The sequence below is a fragment of the Gekko japonicus genome, unplaced genomic scaffold (genome assembly GCF_001447785.1).
Source record: "Gekko japonicus isolate JY-2015 unplaced genomic scaffold, Gekko_japonicus_V1.1 scaffold3029, whole genome shotgun sequence".
NCBI lineage: Eukaryota > Metazoa > Chordata > Lepidosauria > Squamata > Gekkonidae > Gekko > Gekko japonicus.
In genome coordinates this window covers 79,122-101,132 of record NW_015164754.1, presented here as the reverse complement: position 1 = coordinate 101,132, position 22,011 = coordinate 79,122, and the positions used below count along the sequence as shown (strand labels likewise).

The window sequence follows — 22,011 nt, the reverse complement described above, 5'->3', positions numbered from 1 at the left end:
GGGCAATAAATATGAATAGGGAAGTGACTATTGAAACTTGGGAATATTTGTGGAAAAACTCTATTAAGATATCGACTTGTACCAATGTCAGAGAGAACTGTTTTAAAATGATGTATAGGTGGTACATGACTCCGAAGAAAATTGCAAATATGAATCAGAATATGTCAAACAAATGTTGGAAATGTAAGAGTCATGAGGGCTCATTTTACCATATGTGGTGGACTTGTGAAAAAGCTGCAGACTTTTGGACAAAAGTCCACAATGAAATGCAAAAAATATTGAAATGCTCTTTTAAAAAAGCACCCGAAATTCTGCTTTTGGGTCTTAAAATAGAAGAAGTGAACACGACTAAAAAGACTTTACTTTGGTACTTAATAACAACAGCGAGAATGTTGTATGCACAATTTTGGAAAACAGAGAAAGTACCAGAGATTGAAGATTGGATACAAAAAGTTCTGTTCATGGCTGAAATGGACAAAATCACAAAAAAGTTGAACGGCAAAGAAGACAACGTATTTTTTGAAGAATGGAATGACTTTAAAATTTATCTGGAAAAGAACTGGGATGTGAAACAAAATTTAATATGTTTAGATCAATATTAGGCTAAATGATGTTATCTTAAAACTGTAACGATAAGAAAAATGATATAATCGATGATATATAATAATGTGGAGGGTAAGGGGGAAGCATTGCGGGAAGCCACAGGAGGGAGGGGAGGAAATGGATATAGGTGAATAATGGAAAATTGGAAATGGTTAACTGTAAAACTTATGGAAAATAATAAAAATTTGTTTACCAAAAAAAAAAAAAAGACTCCACAGCTTTGAGGGAGGATTGTTGTCCAGTACGTACTCCGGTCACCTAAAAGGTAGTACCTGCTTTCCAGCAGATTCTACATCAGAAGCTTGGAATCCAGACGCTGATGGGAACTCAGCCACCTCTTCGCCATTCTGCAGTACATCTCTTCATCCATCCATGTTTTAGCTAAAACACTATTGACGTGCCAGCAACTCTTAGTGAGGAACCATCAAGGCAGCTAAAGCGGGATTTCTTTCCCTGAACCATTAATGGCAGTAGAAGCAGGAGAACAAAGACTAAAAGATCTTTTGGTCTGAAGACCAACATTTCTGCTGGTATTTATTTCTGTCCTGTTTACTTATCCTGTCTTTAAGATGCTGCACCCTCCCTATATTCCCATTCTTCTCCTTTTTTCCCCTCACGTATTATTTTTGTTTCCCCCATGGTCAGTGCACATAACTGCTCTGCTGAGACTCTGGGCCAAACTACATCTTACATGGCATGGGAGAATTGTCCCGACAGTCTTGTTTTCACCTCTGGCAGCCATATTTGTTTTTCCCTAGGTGTTGGAGCTTCAAGGGAGATGGGAGTCTTAGATCACGTAAACAGCTTGGCAGGAATGATTATACCCTCTCCTACAGTGGCACTCTTGTTAGATTTGGAGCCCCTGGCGGCCACTTTGAAGTAAAACATTGGGACACCAAGAACAAAGTTTGAGTCCAGAGGCCCCTTTAAGCCCAACAAAGTTTTATTCAAGATATGAGTTTTCGTGTGCAAACACTCTTCCTCAGATAGAGACTGAAACAGGTAGGGGAGGTTAGTTGCCAAGAAGATGTATAAGTAACTGAGCAATAAATACTCCCTGTTATTTTAATTCCCAAGCCGGAACATGTTTAGAACTAACATTTAGTATTTAATAATATATTTAGAGCTAATAACCAATTTCAGAATGGTATCAGATGGTCTTCACTTGAGGCCCTGCTCCATATTCTACCTCCTTCAGAAGTGTGGATTACATGTCCCTTTCTGTTGTGGTGCGGATAGGTCCAAAGGATGGATCATATTTGCATGGAGATTAGTTACAACTCCCCTTTTTCTAATGCCAGGGCTTTTTTTGTGGAAAAAGCCCAGCAGGAACTCATTAGCATAATAGGCCACACCCGACAGCAGAAACCTATTAGCATATTAGGCCACACCTATTACAGCACAGCTGGGTGTGTCTTGTTATGCTAATGAGTTCCTGCTGGGCGTGGCCAACTTGGAAGCCTGCCGGAACTCCGTTCCTGTGCGTCCTGCCCAAAAATAGCCCTGTCTAATGCTATATAACGATAGGGATGCCAGCTTCCAGGATATCCCAGGCTAGCCCAGTCTCATCAGATCACAGAAGTTGAGTGCGGTTAGGACTTGTTAAAATGTTTCTCAGAGATCGCTAAGAAGGAAATTTCTTATGGAGAAGGGGATTGCCAGTTTGATGTCATGCTTAAGAGTGGCCGACTCTAATCTGGAGAACCGGGTTTGATTCTCCACTCCTCCACATGAAGCCAACTGGGTGACCTTGGGTCAGTCACAGCTGTCTCAGAGCTGTTCTCTCAAGGGCAGTTCTCTCAGAGCTCTCTCGGCCCCACCTACCTTACAGGGTGTCTTCTGTGGGGAGAGGAAGGGGAAAAGATTGTAAGCCTCAACTCTGAGTGAAGGGCAGGGTATAAATCCAACTTTTCTTCTTCTTCTTCTTCTTCTTCTTCTTCTTCTTCTTTCCCAAGGTACCTTCCCCAACTTAAGTTGCTCTTCTGTTGGTGGAACAGCCAACTGGAAAAGGCTGAAAGAAGACCCCTTAATTGATTCATTCATTCATTTTAGGCATTTTTAGGCACCTTTCTTCTTTATGGAGCTCAAGCTGGCTTACAATATAGATAAAATTCACAAAATAAAATACATCAAAAAAAATTAATCCAGTGCAGTCCTAAATAAACCCATCCTCAACTGCCTGTTAAAGACTGAAAGGGAGGGGGGAGTCTCAGAGCAGCTTACAATCACCTTCCCTTCCTCTCCCCACAACTCTCCCCTGTGAGGTAGGAGAGAGTTCTGAGAGAATGGTAACTGACCCAAGGTCACTCAGCTGGCTTCATGTGGGGGAGTGAGGAATCAAACTCGGTTCTCCAGATTAGAGTCCACCACTCTTATCAGCTAGAACACCCTGGCAAGGTTCACCTCCCTGAGGTTGTTCCATAATCGTGTGGCTGCCACGGAAAAGGTCCTCTCTTGTGTACCCACCAAATGAACGTCTTTGATGGAAGGGACAGTCAGAATGGCCTCTTCCTGTGATCTTAATTTCCAGGCGGGAAGGTATGGGAAGATGCTTTGGATCCACCTCACTGTGGTTTCTTTACCCTAAGTTTAAGCATAGCATCCTTCATCTCCTTGTTCCTTAGTGTGTATATGACTGGGTTTAGAAGTGGTGTCAGTGTGGAGTAGAAGATAGCTACCACTTTACTCAGAAGATCTTGAGCCCCTGGTCTCATGTAGTTGAAAGCCAGAGGCACATAGCACGTCATCACCACAATGATATGAGCAGCACATGTGGAGAACGCCCGACGGCGCCCTTCCGTCGAGTGGATCCTCAGGATGGTAGAAACAATGTACATATAGGACATCAGTATCAAGAAGATACAGATCATGGCCACTAGACCAACATCTACAAAGGTAAACATCTCATTGAACTTTGTGTCTCCACAGGCCAGCTTCAGCATGGCAGGTATATCACAGAAGATATAGTTGACTTGGTTCTTCGTGCCATACGGCAAGCTGAAGGTGAGGGTTGTTTCCAGGACTGAATGCACACAGCCACAAAACCATGCACCAAAGGAAAGGCAGAGGCATGCTCTGTGGTTCATGTCTGCATTATAATGGAGAGGTCTGCAGATGGCCAGGAAGCGGTCGTAGGCCATCACAGTGTACAAGAAGCACTCTGTGGAGCCCAGGAAATGGTAGAAGAAGAGCTGAGTCTTGCAACTGCCAAAGGAGATGACTTTACCGCCTTCTACAAATCCAGCGATCACCTTGGGCACTATCACAGTGGACATTGCAATGTCCAAAATGGACAAATGACAGAGAAACCAATACATGGGCTTATGCAGCTGAGGTTCTGAGGCCACAGTCAAGAGGACCAGGATATTCCCCACGATGGTCAGCAAGTAGATGATCAGGAAGAAGAGAAACAAAGGGACATGAAATCCCTGAGGGTAGGGGATGCCCAAGAGGATAAGGTCAGTCAAAAGAGACTGGTTTTCACATTCCATTGATGCACTACGGAGCCCTGCAAAGGGGGAAAAAATGATTGGAATAATACAAATGGAGGAATTGAGAAATACAATTTTCTGTGGATATGTTAGAACCTTGAAATGCACCATTGTGAGGGACATCCTGAATCCAGGTCTACTGGTTTTTCCCATTCATTTAAGAATACAGAGAAGTGGCATTCAAGGCTTTTCAACCCAGCTTCATGTCCAAGACTCATTCAAGGATTATGTGAAGAAAAATGTTTCTGACAATGGACAAACTATCTTTTCAATACAGCTGAATGAACATAAGAACATAAGAAGAGCCCTGCTGGATCATACCAGTGGCCCATCCTGTCTCACACCATGGCCAACACCTTACTGTGAGAGTCCAACGACAGGGACTAGATGCCGAGGCCTCCCCTAATGTTTCCTTCTGGCACTGAACTAGAGGTTGACCACCACTGAATGTGGAGGTTGCCTTCAGTCACCAAGGCTAGTAGTCACTGATAGTCCTGTCCTCCATGAATCTATCCAATTCCCTTTTGTGGCCTGTGGCCATCACAATATCCTCTGGCAGCTAATTCCACATTTTAAGCACTTGCTATGTAGATAGGCGCTGCGGTGGCTCAAGTGGTTAAGATGCTGAACTGCAGGCTGTGGAAGGTCAGTAGTTGAGCAGTTTGAGACCCGGGTGCCACATGATGGAGTGAGCTCCCGTCAACCTAGCAGTTCGAAAGCAAGAAATTGCAAGTAGATAAATAGGTACCACTTCGGTGGGAAGGTAACAGTGTTCCGTGCGCCTTGGTGTTTAGTCATGCCAGCCACACAACCACGGAAACGTCTTCAGACAGCGCTGGCTCTTCGGCTATGAAATGGAGATGAGCACCGCAACCCTAGAGTTGGATTCAACTGGCTTGCGAGCAAGGGAACCTTTACCTTTACTTTATGTAGATAAATGTATCCTTTTGTCTGTCATGGATGATATACCCTCCCCCCATACACAAACTTAGAAAAGACTAGACAACAGCTTCCCACCTTCAGTTTCTTTGACCGACATGATGTATAATCAGAGAGTACAGTCTTTCTCCTTAAAAATCCACCCCTGGCTTTCCTCCTATCTCCTTTCTAGTAGTTCCTCATAAAGGGGTTTCCCCCCACCACAGTCTCTGTCCCCCCTACCCCGATATTGAAAGGTCCATTGTTTACCTCCTTCCAGATTTTCATTCAACCAGTTTAAATCCATTTTCAGTACCAAAGCTACGGTCAATATTAATTACTTCAACCCATTGGCTTATGATTCTGTCACTATAATAGTCTTATTTTATTAACAAGCACATTTAAAACCTCCATCAATTTTGTTCAAAAATTCACTCATTAAACAAAAAAATTCCTTCAGGGCCCTTCCAGGATTAGGGGCCCTGAAGCTTAAGCTTCATTAGTTTCATAGTAGATCTGCCCCTGCTGCCAGGTGGTCACCTCTCTAGTCAAAGCGAACTTTCGCCCAGTGTGCCGAATCGATCAAGCAAGCAGGGGGAACTGCTCCGAAAATCTAGATTTGAGTCTAGTAGCACTTGAGAGATTATCAGGATGTTTAGGATATAAGCCTTTGAAAGTCAAATCGCCCTTCTTCAGATACTAGAGACCAGTGTTCCCTCTAAGCTGAGTTAGTGTGAGCTAGCTCACAGTTTTTTAGCCTCCGACTCACACATTTTTGTCTTAGCTCAGGAAGGGTGGCTCCGGAGCAAACTAATTTATGCGGGAGCCAAATCGCTGGCTCACAACTTTAATGCCAGGAGCTCACAAAGGAGAATTTTTGCTCACAAGACTCCACAGCTTAGAGGGAGCATTGCTAGAGACCCTTCATCAGGGAGCCTGAACGTTCAAAAACGTATACCTTCCAGATGTTGTTGGTCTCTAAGGTGCTATTGAACTCAAATCTAGGCTCTTCTACTGCAGACCGGCATAGGTGAAATGATCGGCTCTGGAAATGTCTCTCTGTACCTATCGTGCCACTTATTGTAGGTGACTGTCCTGTGTCTAGCGTTCCCTCAAAGCTGAGTTAGTGTGCAGTAGCTCACAGTCTTTTAGCCTCCAGCTCACAAACTTTTGTCTCCGCTCAGGAAGGAGGGCTCCAGAGCAAACTCATTTATGCAGTAGCCAAATTCGCTTGCTCACAACTTTAATGCCCAGTAGCTCACAAACTAGAGTTTTTGCTAACAAGACTCCGCAACCTACAGGGAGGATTGTTGTCCAGTACCTACTCCGGTCACATAAAAAGTAGTACCTGCTTTTCAGCAGATTCTCTATCAGAAGCTTGGAATCCAGATGCTGCTGGGAGGTCAGTCACCTCTTCGCCATCCTGCAGTACGTCTCTTCAACATTTGATGTTTTAGCAAAACAATATTGACGTGCCAGCAACTTTTAGTGAAGAACCATCAAGGCAGCTAAAGCGGGATTTCTTTCCCTGAACCATTAATGGCAGTAGAAGCGGGAGAACAAAGGCTAAAAGATCTTTTGGTCTGAAGGCCAACATTTCTGCTGATATTTATTTCTGTCCTGTTTACTTATTCTGTCTTTAAGATGCTGCACCCTCCCTATGTTCCCATTCTCCTCCTCCTTCCCCCCCCCCCATGTATATTTTTTTCCCCCAATGGTAAGTGCACATAAGTGCTCTACTGAGACTCTGGGCCAAACTACATCTAACATGCCATGGGAGATTTACAACTAGAATGATCTGACAGTCTTGTTTTCACCTCAAGGAGCCATATTTTTCCCCCTAGGAGTTGGAGCTTCAAGGGAGATGTGCGCAGGGCTATTTTTGGGGAAGAACACACAGGAACGGAGTTCCAGCTGGCTTCAGAGTTGGCCACGCCCACTACAGCCAAAACCTCTGCATGCATGGCTACAGGGGGAAGGCCTGGAGAGCGACCCCCCACCCAGCGACTCCAAGTTAGGTGGGCCGGGGGGGCCTGGAAGGATTGGGGAGGCATTTACTCAGAGTCTTCCCCGGCCTTTCCAAGGGCCGGCTTGCCCAGGTGCCCCACAGGCAAGCCAAGGGAAGGCAGTTTAAATTGCCTCCCCTCCCCTCCAAGGGCCAGCTTGCCTGGGCAAACCAAGGGAAGGCTTGGGGTTTGGCCTAATAAGCTAATAAGATGTGCTGCCAGGGGTGCAGCCTAATATGCTAATGAGTTCCTGCTGTCGGGTGTGGCCTATTATGCTAATGAGTTCCTGCTGGGCTTTTTCTACAAAAAAAAATGTCACATGCGTCTTAGATCATGTGAACAGTCTGGCGGGAGTGATTACACCCTCTCTCCTACCATGTCACTCTGATTAGTTTTGGCGCCCCTGGCGGCCACTTCAAAGTAAAACATTGGGAGATCCAAAACAAAGTTTGAGTCCAGGGGCACCTTGAAGTCCAACAAAGTTTTATTCAAGATAATGAGTTTTCATGTGCAAACACTCTTCCTCAGATAGAGACTGAAACAGGTGGGGGGTGGTTAATTGCCAGGAAGATGCATAAGTAACTGAGCAATAAATACTCCCCGTTATCTTAATCCCCAGGCAGGAACATATTTAGAACCAGGGGTCGTTTCCTGCAGGAGCGCACAGGAGCGGAGCTCCGGCAGTAAAGAGCCCAGAGGGCGGGCACATGGAACAAGCCCCACCCCCTGCTCCCAGCAGCCCTCAGTCAGAGCAAGAAGCAGCCAGGTAAGTTGCAGAACTCCCCCCGGCCTTCCGGTCCAAAACAGTTCAGTGACACCTTTAAGACCAAGTTTTATTCAGGTACAAGCTCTCCTTCCTCTGCGAGGACAGATCTGCACGATCCTCCCTCCCCCAAAATAGCTAGCAATCCAAAACAGTCCAGTGGAGCCTGAGCGGTGGGTGTTGCCTTCTGACACACTTCTGGTGATGTCAGGGGGTGTGGCATATGCAAATAAGTTATGCTAATAGGTTATGCTAATGAGCTCCTTCACCTCTTTTTCTACAAAATGACCCCTGTTTAGAGCTAATATTTAGTGTTTAATAATATATTTAGAGCTAATAACCAATTTCATAATGGTATCAGATGGTCAGTTTGGTGTAGTGGTTAAGTCCACGGACTGTAATCTGGGAGAACCGGTTTTGATGCCCCACGCCTCCACTTGCACCTGGCTGGAGTGACCTTGGGCAAGCCATAACTCTGGCACAGCTGTCCTTGAAAAAGAGCAGTTTCTGTCAGAGCTCTCTCAGCCCCACCTGCAGGGTGTCTGTTGTGGGGAGGGGAAGGGAAAGGAGTGTGAGAGCCGCTCTGATATACCTTTGGGTAGTGAAGGGTGGGGTATAAATCCAATTTCTTCATATTCTACCTCCTTCAGAAGTGAGGATGACATGTCCCTTTCTGTTGTGGTGCGGATAGGTCCAGAGGATAGATCATATTTGCATGGAGATTAGTTACAACCCCCCTTTATCTAATGGTATATAACGATAGGGATGCCAGCTTCCAGGTGGGACCTGGGGATCCCCCCCGGAATTACAGTTCATCTGCAGTCTACAGAGACCAGTTCTCCTGGAGAAAATGGATGCTTTGGTATTGTGCTCCACTGAGATCCCCATCCTCCCCAGGCCCCCCCCCAATCGACAGGAGTTTCCCAATCTGGATCTGGCAAACCTGAACAATGATCATTACATGCCACCTAATTCTAATACGATTTCCACTGCTGGTACTTCGTTTCACCAGCACATAACTCTTAATTCTAGCTGCTCTGAGACTCCTTCGGGTAGTGAAGGGCAGGGTATAAATCCAATGTCCTCCTCCTCCTCCTCCTCCTCCTCCTCCTCCTCCTCTTCTTCTTCCGCCATTGCTTGCCTTCGGTTTCATTTTATATGGGACCTCTCTTCTTCTCTCTCTTACCTGGGCTGTAGCAGGTTAACCTTTTTGAAGTTAATCTGTTCACAATCCATTAAATGTACCTACATGAAGATGTCATGTAAAATGTGCTTCTACTTTTGTAAGTAAAATTTCTTTCTCTTGTTACCGTTGGAGTTAGATCATATTTGTAATTTGTTTGAACAGCATTAGCCCCTTAACTGGGAAACGTGGAGAATCGGGGATACTGCAAAAAAAAATTCTGTGCTTCCAATGCAAATGATATCTTTTTTTATACTTAACCCAATAGATTTGAACTCCAGTCTCCTACACACTAGCCCCCAAACTCTAAGCACTACAGTACACTGGCACAGGTTCTTAGGATCTTACGTCTTCTTCAACTGATGGATCAGGACCCTAAAAGGCAAAACACACACACGGGGGGGGGGGAATCCCAAAGCTCTGTGAATCCATGTTGCAACAAGTCGAGAGATTTTCAAAAGAAAGCAGGGAATGTTGAGGGCTGCAGTATTTTATTGGCAAAAAATGGCAGAGGAGCCAAATGACAACACATTTAACATAAATAGTAAGTGCAATGCAGGTTAAATGGGAAAGTAAACAGTGAACGGTGTGGGGAGGGAGTGTATTTTTATGTGCATGTGTGAGTGTCTGTGTGCACCAGGAAGTCATGGCGACCTCTCATGACTGACCCCTACTGGGGACATGGAGGATATTTCGAGAGATGGCTGAAAGCCAGTTTGGTGTCGTGGTGAAGTGCGCGGACTCTAATCTGGGAGAACCGGGTTTGATTCCCCACTCCTCCACTTGCACCTGCTGATGTGACCTTGGGTCAGTCACAAGCTCTGGCACAGCTGTCCTTGAAAAAGAGCCGTTTGTGTCAGAGCTCTCTCAGCCCCACCCACCTCACAGGGTGTCTGTTGTGGGGAGGGGAAGGGAAAGGAGTTTGTAAGCCGCTCTGAGACTCCGAGTGAAGGGCGGGGTATAAATCCAATCTCTTCTTCTTCTTCTTCTTCTTCTTCTTAAAGCCTGCCCCTGCCTCCCAGCTCTGGTATTCCAAGGAGGTCTCCCATCCAAGTATTTGCCAGAGTCGACCATGCTTGCCTTCCGAGATCTCACAAGATTGGGCTTCCCTGGGCTATCCAGGTCAGGGCGAAAGCTGTGTTCTTTGGACACTTTGGTTAACCGGCATCTGTTGCAGAAAGCAATATATCTGAGGGTGCAAGGCAGTACCTACATCTCCAGGTGGTGGCTGGAGATATCCTTGGATTACAACTGTTCTCCAGGCAACAGAGACCAGTTCCCCTGGAGAAAATGGCCGCTTTGGAAGGTGGACTCTATGGCATTCTACCCCATCAAAATCCCTCCCCTCCCTAAACCCCACCTTCCTCAGGCTCCACCCCCAAAATCTCAAGTTATTTCCCAACCTGGAGCTGTATACCTAGATATTTCTGAACCTGGAGTCGGTGGCAACTCTAGTGGGTATCCAGTGGTTTTCATGGTACAGTTCTTACGCTACAGTGACAGATAGAAGACACTTTCCCGGCCTACTTTCTTGTCTCTCAGGGAAAATAAAGGAACATATGCTTGACCCCTTTGTTTCTAACCCCCTTTTAGCTTTCTGAATGCCGCCTGAACCTCCTTGTTCCTCAGAGTATAGACAGTTGGGTTCAACATGGGCGTGACAACATTGCAGAAGATCTGGATCGGGGTGGCTAATATGTCACTCAGAGATGGCTGGGTGTAGAGGAGGGCGCAAGGCCCGAAGAAGAAGCAAACAACTGTCAAATGTGACACGCAAGTGGAGGCTGCTTTGCGCCGGCTTTCCGCAGAGCGCATCCTGAGCACGGAGACGGCGATTCTGATGTAGGACATGAGGATGAGTCCAAAGCAGACCATGGGCACCACACCGATGTTGGTGAAGCTCACTGTCTCAATGATGTAGGTGTCAGCGCAAGCCAGCTTGACTACCGGGAAAATGTCACACAAGAAATAGTCCACCACGTTGGACCCACAGTAAGGGAGCGTGAAGGTCAAGCTGGTTAAGATGGTGGCATGGAACGAACTGGTGAACCAAGTACCAGCGGCCAAGAGGGCACACACTTTCCGGTTCATGATGACCGTGTACCTCAGCGGGTGGCAGATGGCGGCGTAGCGATCGTAGGCCATGACGGTGTACAGAAGGCACTCGGTGCTGCCCAAGAGGTGGTAGAAGAAGACCTGGCACATGCACCCGCCCAAAGAGATAGTTCTGCTCCCTGCCCAGAGGTTGGCCAAGAGCTTGGGAGTGCTGACAGAGGAGAAGCCAAGGTCTACCACAGAGAGATTGCAGAGGAACCAGTACATGGGCGTGTGGAGGCGGGCATCACAGACGATTGCCGTGAGGATGAGCAGGTTGCCGAGCAGAGTGAAGAGGTAGAAGGACAAGAAGACGGCAAAGAGGATGTTTTGGAGGCCTTCGGTGTGGGGGATCCCGAGGAGAACGAATTCCAGGATCACCGTGTGGTTTGGCATTTCTCATCCAATCAATGCACTGCTAAGGGGTCTAGTGAAAAGAAAATGACATTATCTCGGTCATTATTCTTTTCAATGCAGCGTGTTTATTTGGCCACCGTAGAACTCCCTGTTGCTCAACAAAATGCACTAGATGTCAGAGACGTTCTTTGGCCCTGGCTAACCTGATCTCATCAGGTCTCAGAAGCTAAACAGGGTCGGCCCTGGTTAGTACTTGGATGGGAGACCGACAAGGAAGTCCAGGGTTGCTATGCAAATGCAGGCAATGGCAAACCACCTCTGAATGTCCCTTGCCTTGAAGACTCTCTACGGGGTCGCCATCAGTCAGCCATGACTTGACGGCACCTTCCACCACCAGCCAGCGTTGCTTATTCACTTCTAAGTTAGGAAGGAGGGTTGGTTTTTACAAGAAATTAATGACTGGATGGGGGGAATCAAATCCTCCCTTGTCTACTTGATGGTTCCCACTTTCATCGGCAGCCCTGCTCGGTTTTTATGGAGAACATTTGTGAGCCCACTTTTGGCTAAACCTGATCTCGGTTCAGTTACCTTTATTGGCATCAGCATTGCCTTACGCAGAACCTTTTCACTTGCCGGATTCAACGCTCTCCCTTCAGTGTTCTTAACTGGGAGGTTTAATAGTATCCTTCTTGTTAATAGACGATGCCCCTGTGCAAGCGGGTCAATTGAAACGGTGCCTCACGTGTTACTGGAATGTCATTACTATGCCAGTATTCGGTACTGCATCTTATCGTCACTACTTGGTGGCATCAAACTGCTATATCTACTAAACTGCTAATCTCTCATCAAACTGCTATATCTACTAAAACCGGATCTTCAAGGCACCATTCAATACATTCTAAAAACAGAGTAACCTAACACAGTCTATAATCGCTAGGAGGCTGTGACTTGATAGTACTTTCCGTCATCACTATCTAAAAGAGAAGCCACCTTCCCCTAGCTATAGAAGTGAGCAGGGCTTTTTTTGTAGAAAAAGCCCAGCAGGAACTCATTAGCATAATAGGCCAGACCCAACAGCAGAAACTCATTAGCGTATCAGGCCACACCCCCATGCATTCCCTTCCCTTGGCTTGCCCAGGAAAGCCGGCCCTTGGACAGGCCAGGGAAGGCATGGGGAGGCATTTAAATGCCTCCCTGATCCTTCCAGGGGGCCCCGTCCCACCCACCTCGGAGTCGCCGGGGGGGGGTCGCTCTCCAGGCCTTCCCTCTGTAGCCACGCACGCAGAGGTTTTGGCTGTAGTGGGCGTGGCCAACTCTGAAGCCAGCCGGAACTCCGTTCCTGTGCGTTCCTGCCCAAAAATAGCCCTGGATGTGAGTCTTTATACTGAGTTGACCCCCTTTAGCCCAGGGTTGTTGACTGACCAGCCGCAGCTCTCTGAAGCTTCAAAGAGAGTTCTCTAGCAGCACTCCTGTCAAAAGATCCCCCTTTATAACCTGGAGAGATTGAACCTGGAACATGCACTCTATCTCTTCGCTAAATATAAAAATCTGGACGTTTCTGGGATGACCGTCCCGTCAATTCGCACAACCCACTGAGTTGACAGTTAGGGTTGTCAGCTTCCCGGTGGCGCCTGATCTCCTGGAATTGCTACTGATCTCCATACAGATCAGTTCCCCTGGAGAAAATGGCTGTTTTAGAGGGTGGACTGTACAGCATTGTACCCTGCTAAGGTCCCTTGCCTCCCCAGATCCTGCCCACCCCAGTCTCCGCACACCCCACCCATTCTACTGATACCCCCTTCTTAAGCCACTGAGGGCTTGAACTCACATTCCAAGGCCCACTGCCTTTCCATCCAACAACCGCTGAGCTACATCTGCTCTTCTACCACCTAAAATCTCCTGAAATGCAATAATTTTCATCTGGACCAAATGATATACCTGATATTTTTGACCACTGTGTGACAGAGTGTTGTGCTGGATGGGCCATTGGCCTGACTCACTTGGACAGGGTTGAATCCTACCTGCTTTATTGCTCAAAGACCTCTAAAAAAAGGCAGTTCTGGGGATCACAGGATCCACATGGACTAAGGAAGGGAACTGGGAGGGATCAAGAGAAAAGGCTCTTGGCATCCATTCCCATCTATGCAAATCATGTTTTGTATAATTGATAAAATCTTTGCTTCAGCAGCCAACATTTTTTACTTTCAATGCTGTATGGTGGATGGAAATGAAAAACAAGCAGGAAATTCACAAATACCTCCCCCCACACCACCAGTGACCCCTGTTCCATGCCCAGAAGAGGACAAAACCCCTCCAGGATCCCTGGCCTTACAGGTCTGGAGAAAAAATTGCTTCCTGACCCCAAAGTGGCAATCGGCATTTCCCTGGGCGTGTAAGAAAGGGCCACGAGAACTAAGCACTGAGGCAACCCTTTCTGCCCTCCCTTTCATGATCTGCCTACATTCACAGAATCAGCATTGATGTCAGATGGCCATCCAGCCTCTGTTTGAAAACCTCTAAAGAAGGAGAGCCCACCACCACCTGAGGAAGCCTGTTCCACTGAGGAACCGATCTAACTGTCAGGACGTTCTTCCTAATGTTTAGCCGGAAACTCTTCTGATTTAATTTCAATCTGTTGGTTCTGGTCCGACTTTCTGGGGCAACAGAAAACAACTCCGCACCCTCCTCTCCATGACAACCCTTCAAGTACTTGAAGATGGTTATCATATCACCTCTCAGTCATCTCCTCTCCTGGCTAAACATACCCAGCTCCTTCAACCTTGCCTCATAGGACTTGGTCTCCAGACCCCTCACCATCTTCATTGCCCTCCTCTGGACACATTCCAGATAAACCAGTGGACCAAACAAGTGTCCTCTTACACTGCATGAACAGGAGATGGTGGAAATCCTCTTCTATGGCCTTAGTACTCTTAGTGATGCTGAGCACACCCTCCTAGACCAAGACATACACACATGAGCTGAAAATCCAGCTTGAATGGTTTGGCCTGAGAGGTCACCGTCGGTCTTACAGTTCCTCCTTCAGTAAGAAGATCCACATTGTCTCCAGAATTGTTCAGCCTTAAAGCAGATCTTCTGCTTTGCAGGCCAAGACAGGTTTAATGACCTCAGTCCTGGGGAAGCATCTACATGGACTCTGCCACCTTTCTATAAGGAATTGAGACTCTGGGGAAATTCCCGACTCCCCGCCTCGTGGTAGAACCTAGGGATGGATGAGCTGATGGTATTGCATCAGTTGTTTTCTTCAGCTAATGAGCTGCCTGCCTGGAGGAGGAGGGTGGAAAGATCAAGGGATAACCTTCCCTTGGGGCATGGCTGTCAGACTGAGGGCCTCTTGGGGTTACTGGAAAGAAGAAGGTCCGCCGTCCCAGATGAGATGAGGCCACCACTATCAATCAGCCGTAATCCAGACTAGTAACAATGGGCTATAAGCATGAAATAAGAAACACCTACAAACTGCAAACTCATACAGAAATAGCGTTCAGCTCTGTTTCAGTTCTTACCATGTGCAATGTGTCTTTATCCTTCAGCAGGGGTCTTTTCGTAGAAAAAGAGCTGCAGGAGCTCTTCAGCATATGATATGATAATGAGCTACTAGGCAATTAGCATATGACACGCCCCCTGACATCACCGGAAGTGATGTCAGAAGGGGAAGCAAAGGGGGGAGAAGGCATCTTCAAAAGCCTCCCCTTCCCTTCCCCAGCTGGCCTGTGGGGGGGGGGAGCGAAGAGAGAAGGGGTTTAAACTTTAAACCCCTTCTCACTAGAGTTGGGCCACAGAAGGAGGAAAGAGGGAAGGAAAGAGAGAGAGTAGAGTGAAGGAAGGAGGGAAAGAAAGAGAAGGAAAGAAGGAAGGAAAGAGGGGATAAAAAGAGAGAAGGAAAGAGGGAAAGAAAGAGAGAGAAGGGAAGAAGGAGGGAGAGAGGAAAAGGAGAGAAGGATAGGAGGGAATGATAGAAAGAGAAGGAAAGGAGGAAAAGAGAGGAAGGAAGGAAGGAAGGAAGGAAGGAAGGAGGAAAAGATGGCAAAGAGATGGAGGAAGGAGGGAGGGAGGGAGGCTCTCCCACCCCCCTATCAAGCCCCCACCACCCCCGCGGATCCCTTACTTACGCTTCAGCATGGGCCCGGCGGACCCGACTGCAGGGATCTCCGGGCTTCCCCCAGCCCCAGCGCTCCTTTGCAGGCCCGGGGGACCTGGCGGCGGGGCTCTCTGGGCTTCCCCTGGCCCCAGCACTTCGGCATGGGGAGCTCAGGGTGGGGCTTGCGGCGCCACCATTTGCACTGGCTCCTGGGCTGCCGGAGCAGTGCTCCAGTGCGTTCTGGCCCCAAAAGACCCCTTTCCTTCAGCATGTCTCAACATGAGACTGAGCCCTACGAGGAAAGGCTAAGGGCCTTGGGAATGTTTAGTTTGGAGAAGAGGAGATGGGGGGGGACAGGATTGCTCTCTTTAAATATTTGAAAGGCTGTCATTTGGAGGAGGGCAAGGAGCTGTTCCAGTTGGCAGCAGAGGAGAGGACCAGTGTTCCCTCTAAGCTGAGTTAGTGTGAGCTAGCTCACAGTTTTTTAGCCTCTGGCTCACATATTTTTGCCTTAGCTCAGGAAGGAGGGCTCCAGAGCAAACTCATTTATGCAGTAGCCAAATTGCTGGCTCACAATTTTCATGCCGGTAACTCACAAAGTAGATTTTTTGCTCACAAGTCTCCATAGCTTAGAGGGAGCATTGGATAGGACCCGAAGCAACGGGTTTAAATTACATGCAGAGAGGTATCGGCTGGATAGTAGGAAAAACTTTTTCAAGGTCAGAGTGGTTCAAAGGTGGAATCAGCTGCCTAGGGAGGTGGTGAGCTCCCCTTGACTGACAGCTTTCAAGAAGAGGCTGGACGAATATTTGTCAGGGGTGCTTTAGGCTGGTCCTGCATTGGGCAGGGGGTTGGACTAGATCAGTGATGGCGAACCTTTTAGAGTCCGGGTGCCCAAACTGCCACCCAAAAAACCCACTTATTTATCGCAAAGTGCCAACATGGCAATTTAACCTGAATACTGAGGTTTTACTTTAGAAAAAACAAACTCATACATTAACTTAAGATGATCCAAACAAAGTAAGGAAAGCAATCCCAAATGCTTTCATTTACTTAAAATTATTTGGCAGAGAATTCGACACTTTAATGATGGTCTGGGCCTGGCTGGAGCGATGGCACACGTGCCCACAGAGAGGGCTCTGAGTGCCACCTCTGGCACCCGTGCCATAGGTTCGCCACCACTGGACTAGATGGTCTGTATGGCCCCTTCCAACTCTATGATTCTAACATTCTCAGACCACAGAGTACCTTCTGGAGATCATCTCATAGGGCAGCCATGTTGGTCTGCAGCAGCAGCTATCCAGTCCAGTAGTACCTTAGAGACCACCAAGACGTTCAGGCAGGCTTGCCAACTTCCAGGTGGTGGCTGGTGATCTTCCTACTCGTATCTGATGAAGGGACTTGTTGACTCTTGAAAGCTCATTCCTTGAAAGTCTTGCTGGTCTGTAAGGTGCTTTTGTTGTTCAGTCGCACAGTCGAGTCCGACTCTTTGCGACCCCATGGACCAGATCACGCCAGGCCTTCCGGTCTTCCGCCGTCCTCTGAAGTTGGCTCAATTTCATGTTCGTTGCATCTATCACACTGTCTAACCATCTCATCCTTTGCCGTTCCCGTCTTCTTTGATCTTCAATCTTTCCCAGCATCAGGGTCTTCTCCATTGAGTGCTCCCTTCTCATTGGGTGGCCAAAGTATTTGAGCTTCAGTTTCATTATCTGGCCTTCCAGGGAACAGTCAGGGTTGATTTCTTTTAGGATTGACTGATTTGATCTTCTTGCAGTCCAAGGGACTCTCAAGAGTCTTCTCCAGCACCATAGTTCAAAAGAATCTATTCTTCGGTGCTCGGCCTTCCTTATAGTCCAACTCTCGCAGCCATACATGACTACTGGGAATACCATTGCTTTGACCACACGGACTTTTGTTGGCAGGGTAATGTCTCTACTTTTTATCATGCTGTTTAGGTTCGCCATCGCTTTCCTCCCAAGGAGCAGGCGTCTTTTAATTTCATGGCTGCTGTCACAGTCTGCGGTGATCTGGGATCCCAGGAACTGGATGGTTTTGTCCCGCTGCATCTCCTCCTCCTCCTCCTCCACAAGCTGGGTGCTTTTTGTGCTGAAGCCAGCTGGCTTCCTCTCGCTGTGTCTCTCACGGCACAGAAGTAGACGCCGGCGTCTCTCAGTCTTGCCACGTCGACGATGAGGTTCGTAGAGCGAGATGTTTTGATCACCTCCATCTGGTAGTCTCCAGCAGGAGAGAAGCCTTCATAGGCCTGTCCCAGCCAAGATGGGACACCACCGGTGTGTTGCTCGTACCAATGCATATTGCTGTGGCTGGTGACATTTTGATGGCATGGGATCAGGACTTTGGCCCCCTCCGTATAGGTGAGTTGCTTGGGTTGGAACACTTGGCCAAAGATAACCCTTGGAGCTAGTAGGGAATAGAGAGGGGCTCCAGGTTAAAGAGGTCGAACACCAAAGAACCATACAAGAGCGGAGAACTTGACTATGCAAGCCTAGGCAGGGTTACTCTATGATTTCAATAGACTTAGGCTAGAGGTCTCCTGCCAACCTAGCTTCGGTGGGAAGGGAACAGCGTTCCGTGCGCCTTGGTGTTTAGTCATGCCAGCCACATGACCACAGAAACGTCTTCGGACAGCGCTGGCTCTTCGGCTTTGAAACGGAGATGAGCACCGCAACCCTAGAGTCGGACTCGACTGGCTTTTGAGCAAGGGAACCTTTACCTTTACCTATGGATAGGAATTCTCAGGCTGGGGCAAGTGATGCTCTGTCTTCTTGGTGCTTGGGGGGGGCAACAGTGGGAGGGCTTCTGGTGTCCTGGCCCCACTGCTGGACCTCCTGATGGCCCCTGGTATTTTTGGCCACTGTGTGACACAGAGTGTTGGACTGGATGGGCCATTGGCCTGATCGCAACCTTAGAGTCGGACACGACTGGCTTTCGAGCAAGGGAACCTTTATCTTTACCTTTAGGCTAGAGGCACTCTGCACTGGATTGTACTGTGAACTAATCCGTCAATCCATCAGGTCTTACAAAGTTATTTTCCCCTCTCTTCTATTTAATCATTGCTGTCAAGAACAAGCAGCGACACCAAGGCACTGGAGGGGTCAAACTGGATGCCCCCCAAATTCTGTTCAGAGAACGGGAGACACTCCCCCCCCCCCGAATCAGCATTGGAGAGATCGGAGGTCTTCGGGAGGGGACGGGAACCAGTAAGATTCACTCTCCGCTCCCACTGCCAGCTATTTCCGCTGGATCCAACCCATTGTCCAGAGCAGTATGAAATACTGCCCCTAGAGAAAGACAGATGACTTTCCCAAGACCGATAGATCCAGGGGGTCAGCCATGCTGGTCTGAAGCAGAAGAACGAATTTAGCGTCCAGTGGCACCATTAAGACCAACAAAGTTTAATTCGAGGTATGAGCTTTCGTATGCAAGGCATACGAAAGCAATGGTATTCCCAGTAGTCATGTATGGCTGCGAGAGTTGGACTATAAGGAAGGCCGAGCGCTGAAGAATAGATTCTTTTGAATTATGGTGCTGGAGAAGACTCTTGAGAGTCCCTTGGACTGCAAGAAGATCAAATCAGTCAATCCTCAAAGAAATCAACCCTGACTGTTCCCTGGAAGGCCAGATAATGAAACTGAAGCTCAAAGACTTTGGCCACCCAATGAGAAGGGAGCACTCCCTGGAGAAGCCCCTGATGCTGGGAAAGATTGAAGGTCAAAGAAGACGGGGATGGCAAAGGATGAGATGGTTGGACAGTGTCAGCGACCCAACAAACATGAAATTGAGCCAACTTCAGAGGACGGCGGAAGACAGGAGGGCCTGGTAGGAGCTGGTCCATGGGGTCGCGAAGAGTCGGACTCGACTGTGCGACTGAACAACAACAAATGCAAGGCACACTTTTTCAAAAGTATCTGAAAAAGTGTGCTGGGCACACGAAAGCTCATACCTCGAATTAAACTTTGTTGGTGTTAAAGGTGCCGCTGGACTCTAAATTTGTTCTTTCCCAGGACCGAGTACTCCATAATGTGGGGGTATTTGTCCTAAAGGCCCCAGTCCTGGCCAATCTTGCATCTACCTGTTTAGGTAACTCCAGTAGTGCCTGACCAGCAGATCTTAAAGAGCAGGAGAATCTGTACACTTCAGTCCCTTTTTCTTCTCTTCCCTCTATCCTGCTTGATAAAAAAAAAAGGAAACTCAAGCAATAAAGTTGCTATTAAGGATGCAGGTCAGAAATGGACTCACCAAGGATGAAGAGAAGAATGAAGAACATCCCTGTCAGAGAGACAGAAGCGCCCATCTCTCGTTCCCACCAAAGAAGGAGAAGTCTTAGCCACACCTGATTCTTATCAGGCTCCACCGTCCTGAGATCAATTCACGGTGAATGACTCAGAAGACAAGTTCTTAGAACTAAGAACACACCTGTTCTGTTGCAAAGAGTCCAGATGTTCACTTTGATCTGCAGGGTGAAACAAACCACCGTTGTTAGCCGATGGCTCTCCTCACTCTATTTCTCACTCCCCTTAACGCTTAACAATTCTGTTAAGGGCATAGTCAGTTTTGGGGATGAGCTGATTGGCTGCTAGCTTAGGCCACTTTTTTTTCAAAGAGTAGAGGGATTCAGAAAAATTCTTAAGTGTAAGGGAGTGCTGCTGAAGACCAAGTGGTATTCCCCATCACTATATTGTTGTGGTTGTGGTTGTTCAGTCGCACAGTCGAGTCCGACTCTTTGCGACCCCATGGACCAGATCCCGCCAGGCCTTCCGGTCTTCCGCCGTCCTCTGAAGTTTGCTCAACTTCATGTTCATTGCATCTATGACACTGTCTAACCATCTCATCCTTTGCTGTCCCCGTCTTCTTTGACCTTCAATCTTTCCCAGCATCAGGGTCTTCTCCAGGGAGTGCTCCCTTCTCATTTGGTGGCCAAAGTATTTGAGCTTCAGTTTCATTATCTGACCTTCCAGGGAACAGTCAGGGTTGATTTCTTTTAGGATTGACTGATTGGATCTTCTTGCAGTCCAAGGGACTCTCAAGAGTCTTCTCCAGCACCATAGTTCAAAAGAATCTATTCTTCGGCGCTCGGCCTTCCTTATAGTCCAACTCTTGCAGCCATACATGACTACTGGGAATAGCATTGCTTTGACCATGCGGACTTTTGTTGGTCACTATATATGGAATGTGAAAGTTGGACAGTGAAGGGGGGGGATGATTTATTTGAAATGTGATGTTGGAGGAGAGTTTTACTGATACTGTGGACTGCCAAAAAGATCAATAAGTAGGTTCTAGCTCAACTTAAGCCTGAATTCTCCCTAGAAGCTAAAATGACTAAACTGAGGCGATTGTGCTTTAGTCACAACATGAGAAGATTAGAGTCACTGTAAAAAATGATACTAGGAAAAGTTGAAGGCAGGAGGAAAAGAGGAAGACCCAACATGAGATGGATGCAGAGGTCATTTCGGGGGGGATCACAGGGGAACGCAGTTCCCCCGGGTGAGGTGCAGAGGGCGGGGCACATGACAAAGCCCCGCCCCCTGCTTCCGGCTGCCCCACTTCCAGCCCTCATTCAGCCAGGAGGCGGCAGGAGACGAGGGAGGGTAAGTTGCTTCCTCCCTGCCTCTCCCCACCCCTGCCTGCCTGGGGCCAGGGAGGGCCTTCGCGGGGCTTCCTTGTACTCCCGCCAGCCTTGCAGGTCCACCGCCAGGCCCCTGATGTCAGGGGGTGTGGCATATGCTAATGAGTTATGCTAATGAGTTCCCCTAGCTCTTTTTCTACGAAACGACCCCTGGATGGATGGACTCCATCAAGAAAGCCACAGCTCTCAGTTTGCAAAACCTGAGTGAGGCTGTGAATGATCGAACGCATGGCTTGTTATTTTATTTTATTTTTTTGAGAAAGAGGTGCTGGAACTCTCAAGAGGGAAATGTTCGAGCTGATCTTGAGAAGATCAAAAAATATCTAGAGGAAACTCCACTATCTAAAGTAAGCAGCGAATACAAAGACTTATTAAATGGTCGGATCCAAAAGGAAGAAGTGATTAAGGCTATAGAAGATGCGAAGTTGGGGAAGGCGCCAGGACCGGATGGATTTACTGCAAAGTTTTATAAAAAAATGAAAGAAGAAATTGCTCCGGCCATGGAAGCTTTATCCAACGACATACGTGAGAGTAAGAAGGTGCCGGACTCTTGGAAGGAAGCAATTATTTCATTAATACCAAAGGAAGGACAAGAACTAACGAATGTGAAGAATTATAGGCCAATTTCTCTTTTGAACAATGACTACAAGATTTTTGCAAAAGTTATTGCAGATAGGGTGAAAAACTATTTACAAACAGTGATCTCAGAAGACCAAGCTGGTTTTTTACCAAAGAGACAGATTCGAGACAATGTAAGAATAGTAATGGATGCAATTGAATATTACGAGAAACACCCAGAACAAGAAGTAGCTTTTTTATTTGTCGATGCCGAAAAGGCATTTGACAATCT

At 47.5% G+C, this 22,011-nt stretch overlaps 2 protein-coding genes across 2 annotated transcripts; both read right to left on the bottom strand.

Moving 5' to 3' along the window:
• Positions 1-3,167: 3,167 nt before the first annotated feature.
• LOC107109090 (olfactory receptor 10G6-like) lies at positions 3,168-4,094 on the bottom strand. Its single transcript, XM_015409662.1, has one exon. It carries the CDS (start codon positions 4,092-4,094, stop codon positions 3,168-3,170), a length of 927 nt encoding a protein of 308 aa, XP_015265148.1.
• Positions 4,095-10,542: 6,448 nt separating this feature from the next.
• LOC107109089 (olfactory receptor 958-like) lies at positions 10,543-11,454 on the bottom strand. Its single transcript, XM_015409661.1, has one exon. The coding sequence runs from the start codon at positions 11,452-11,454 to the stop codon at positions 10,543-10,545; it is 912 nt and encodes a 303-aa protein (XP_015265147.1).
• Positions 11,455-22,011: the final 10,557 nt, after the last annotated feature.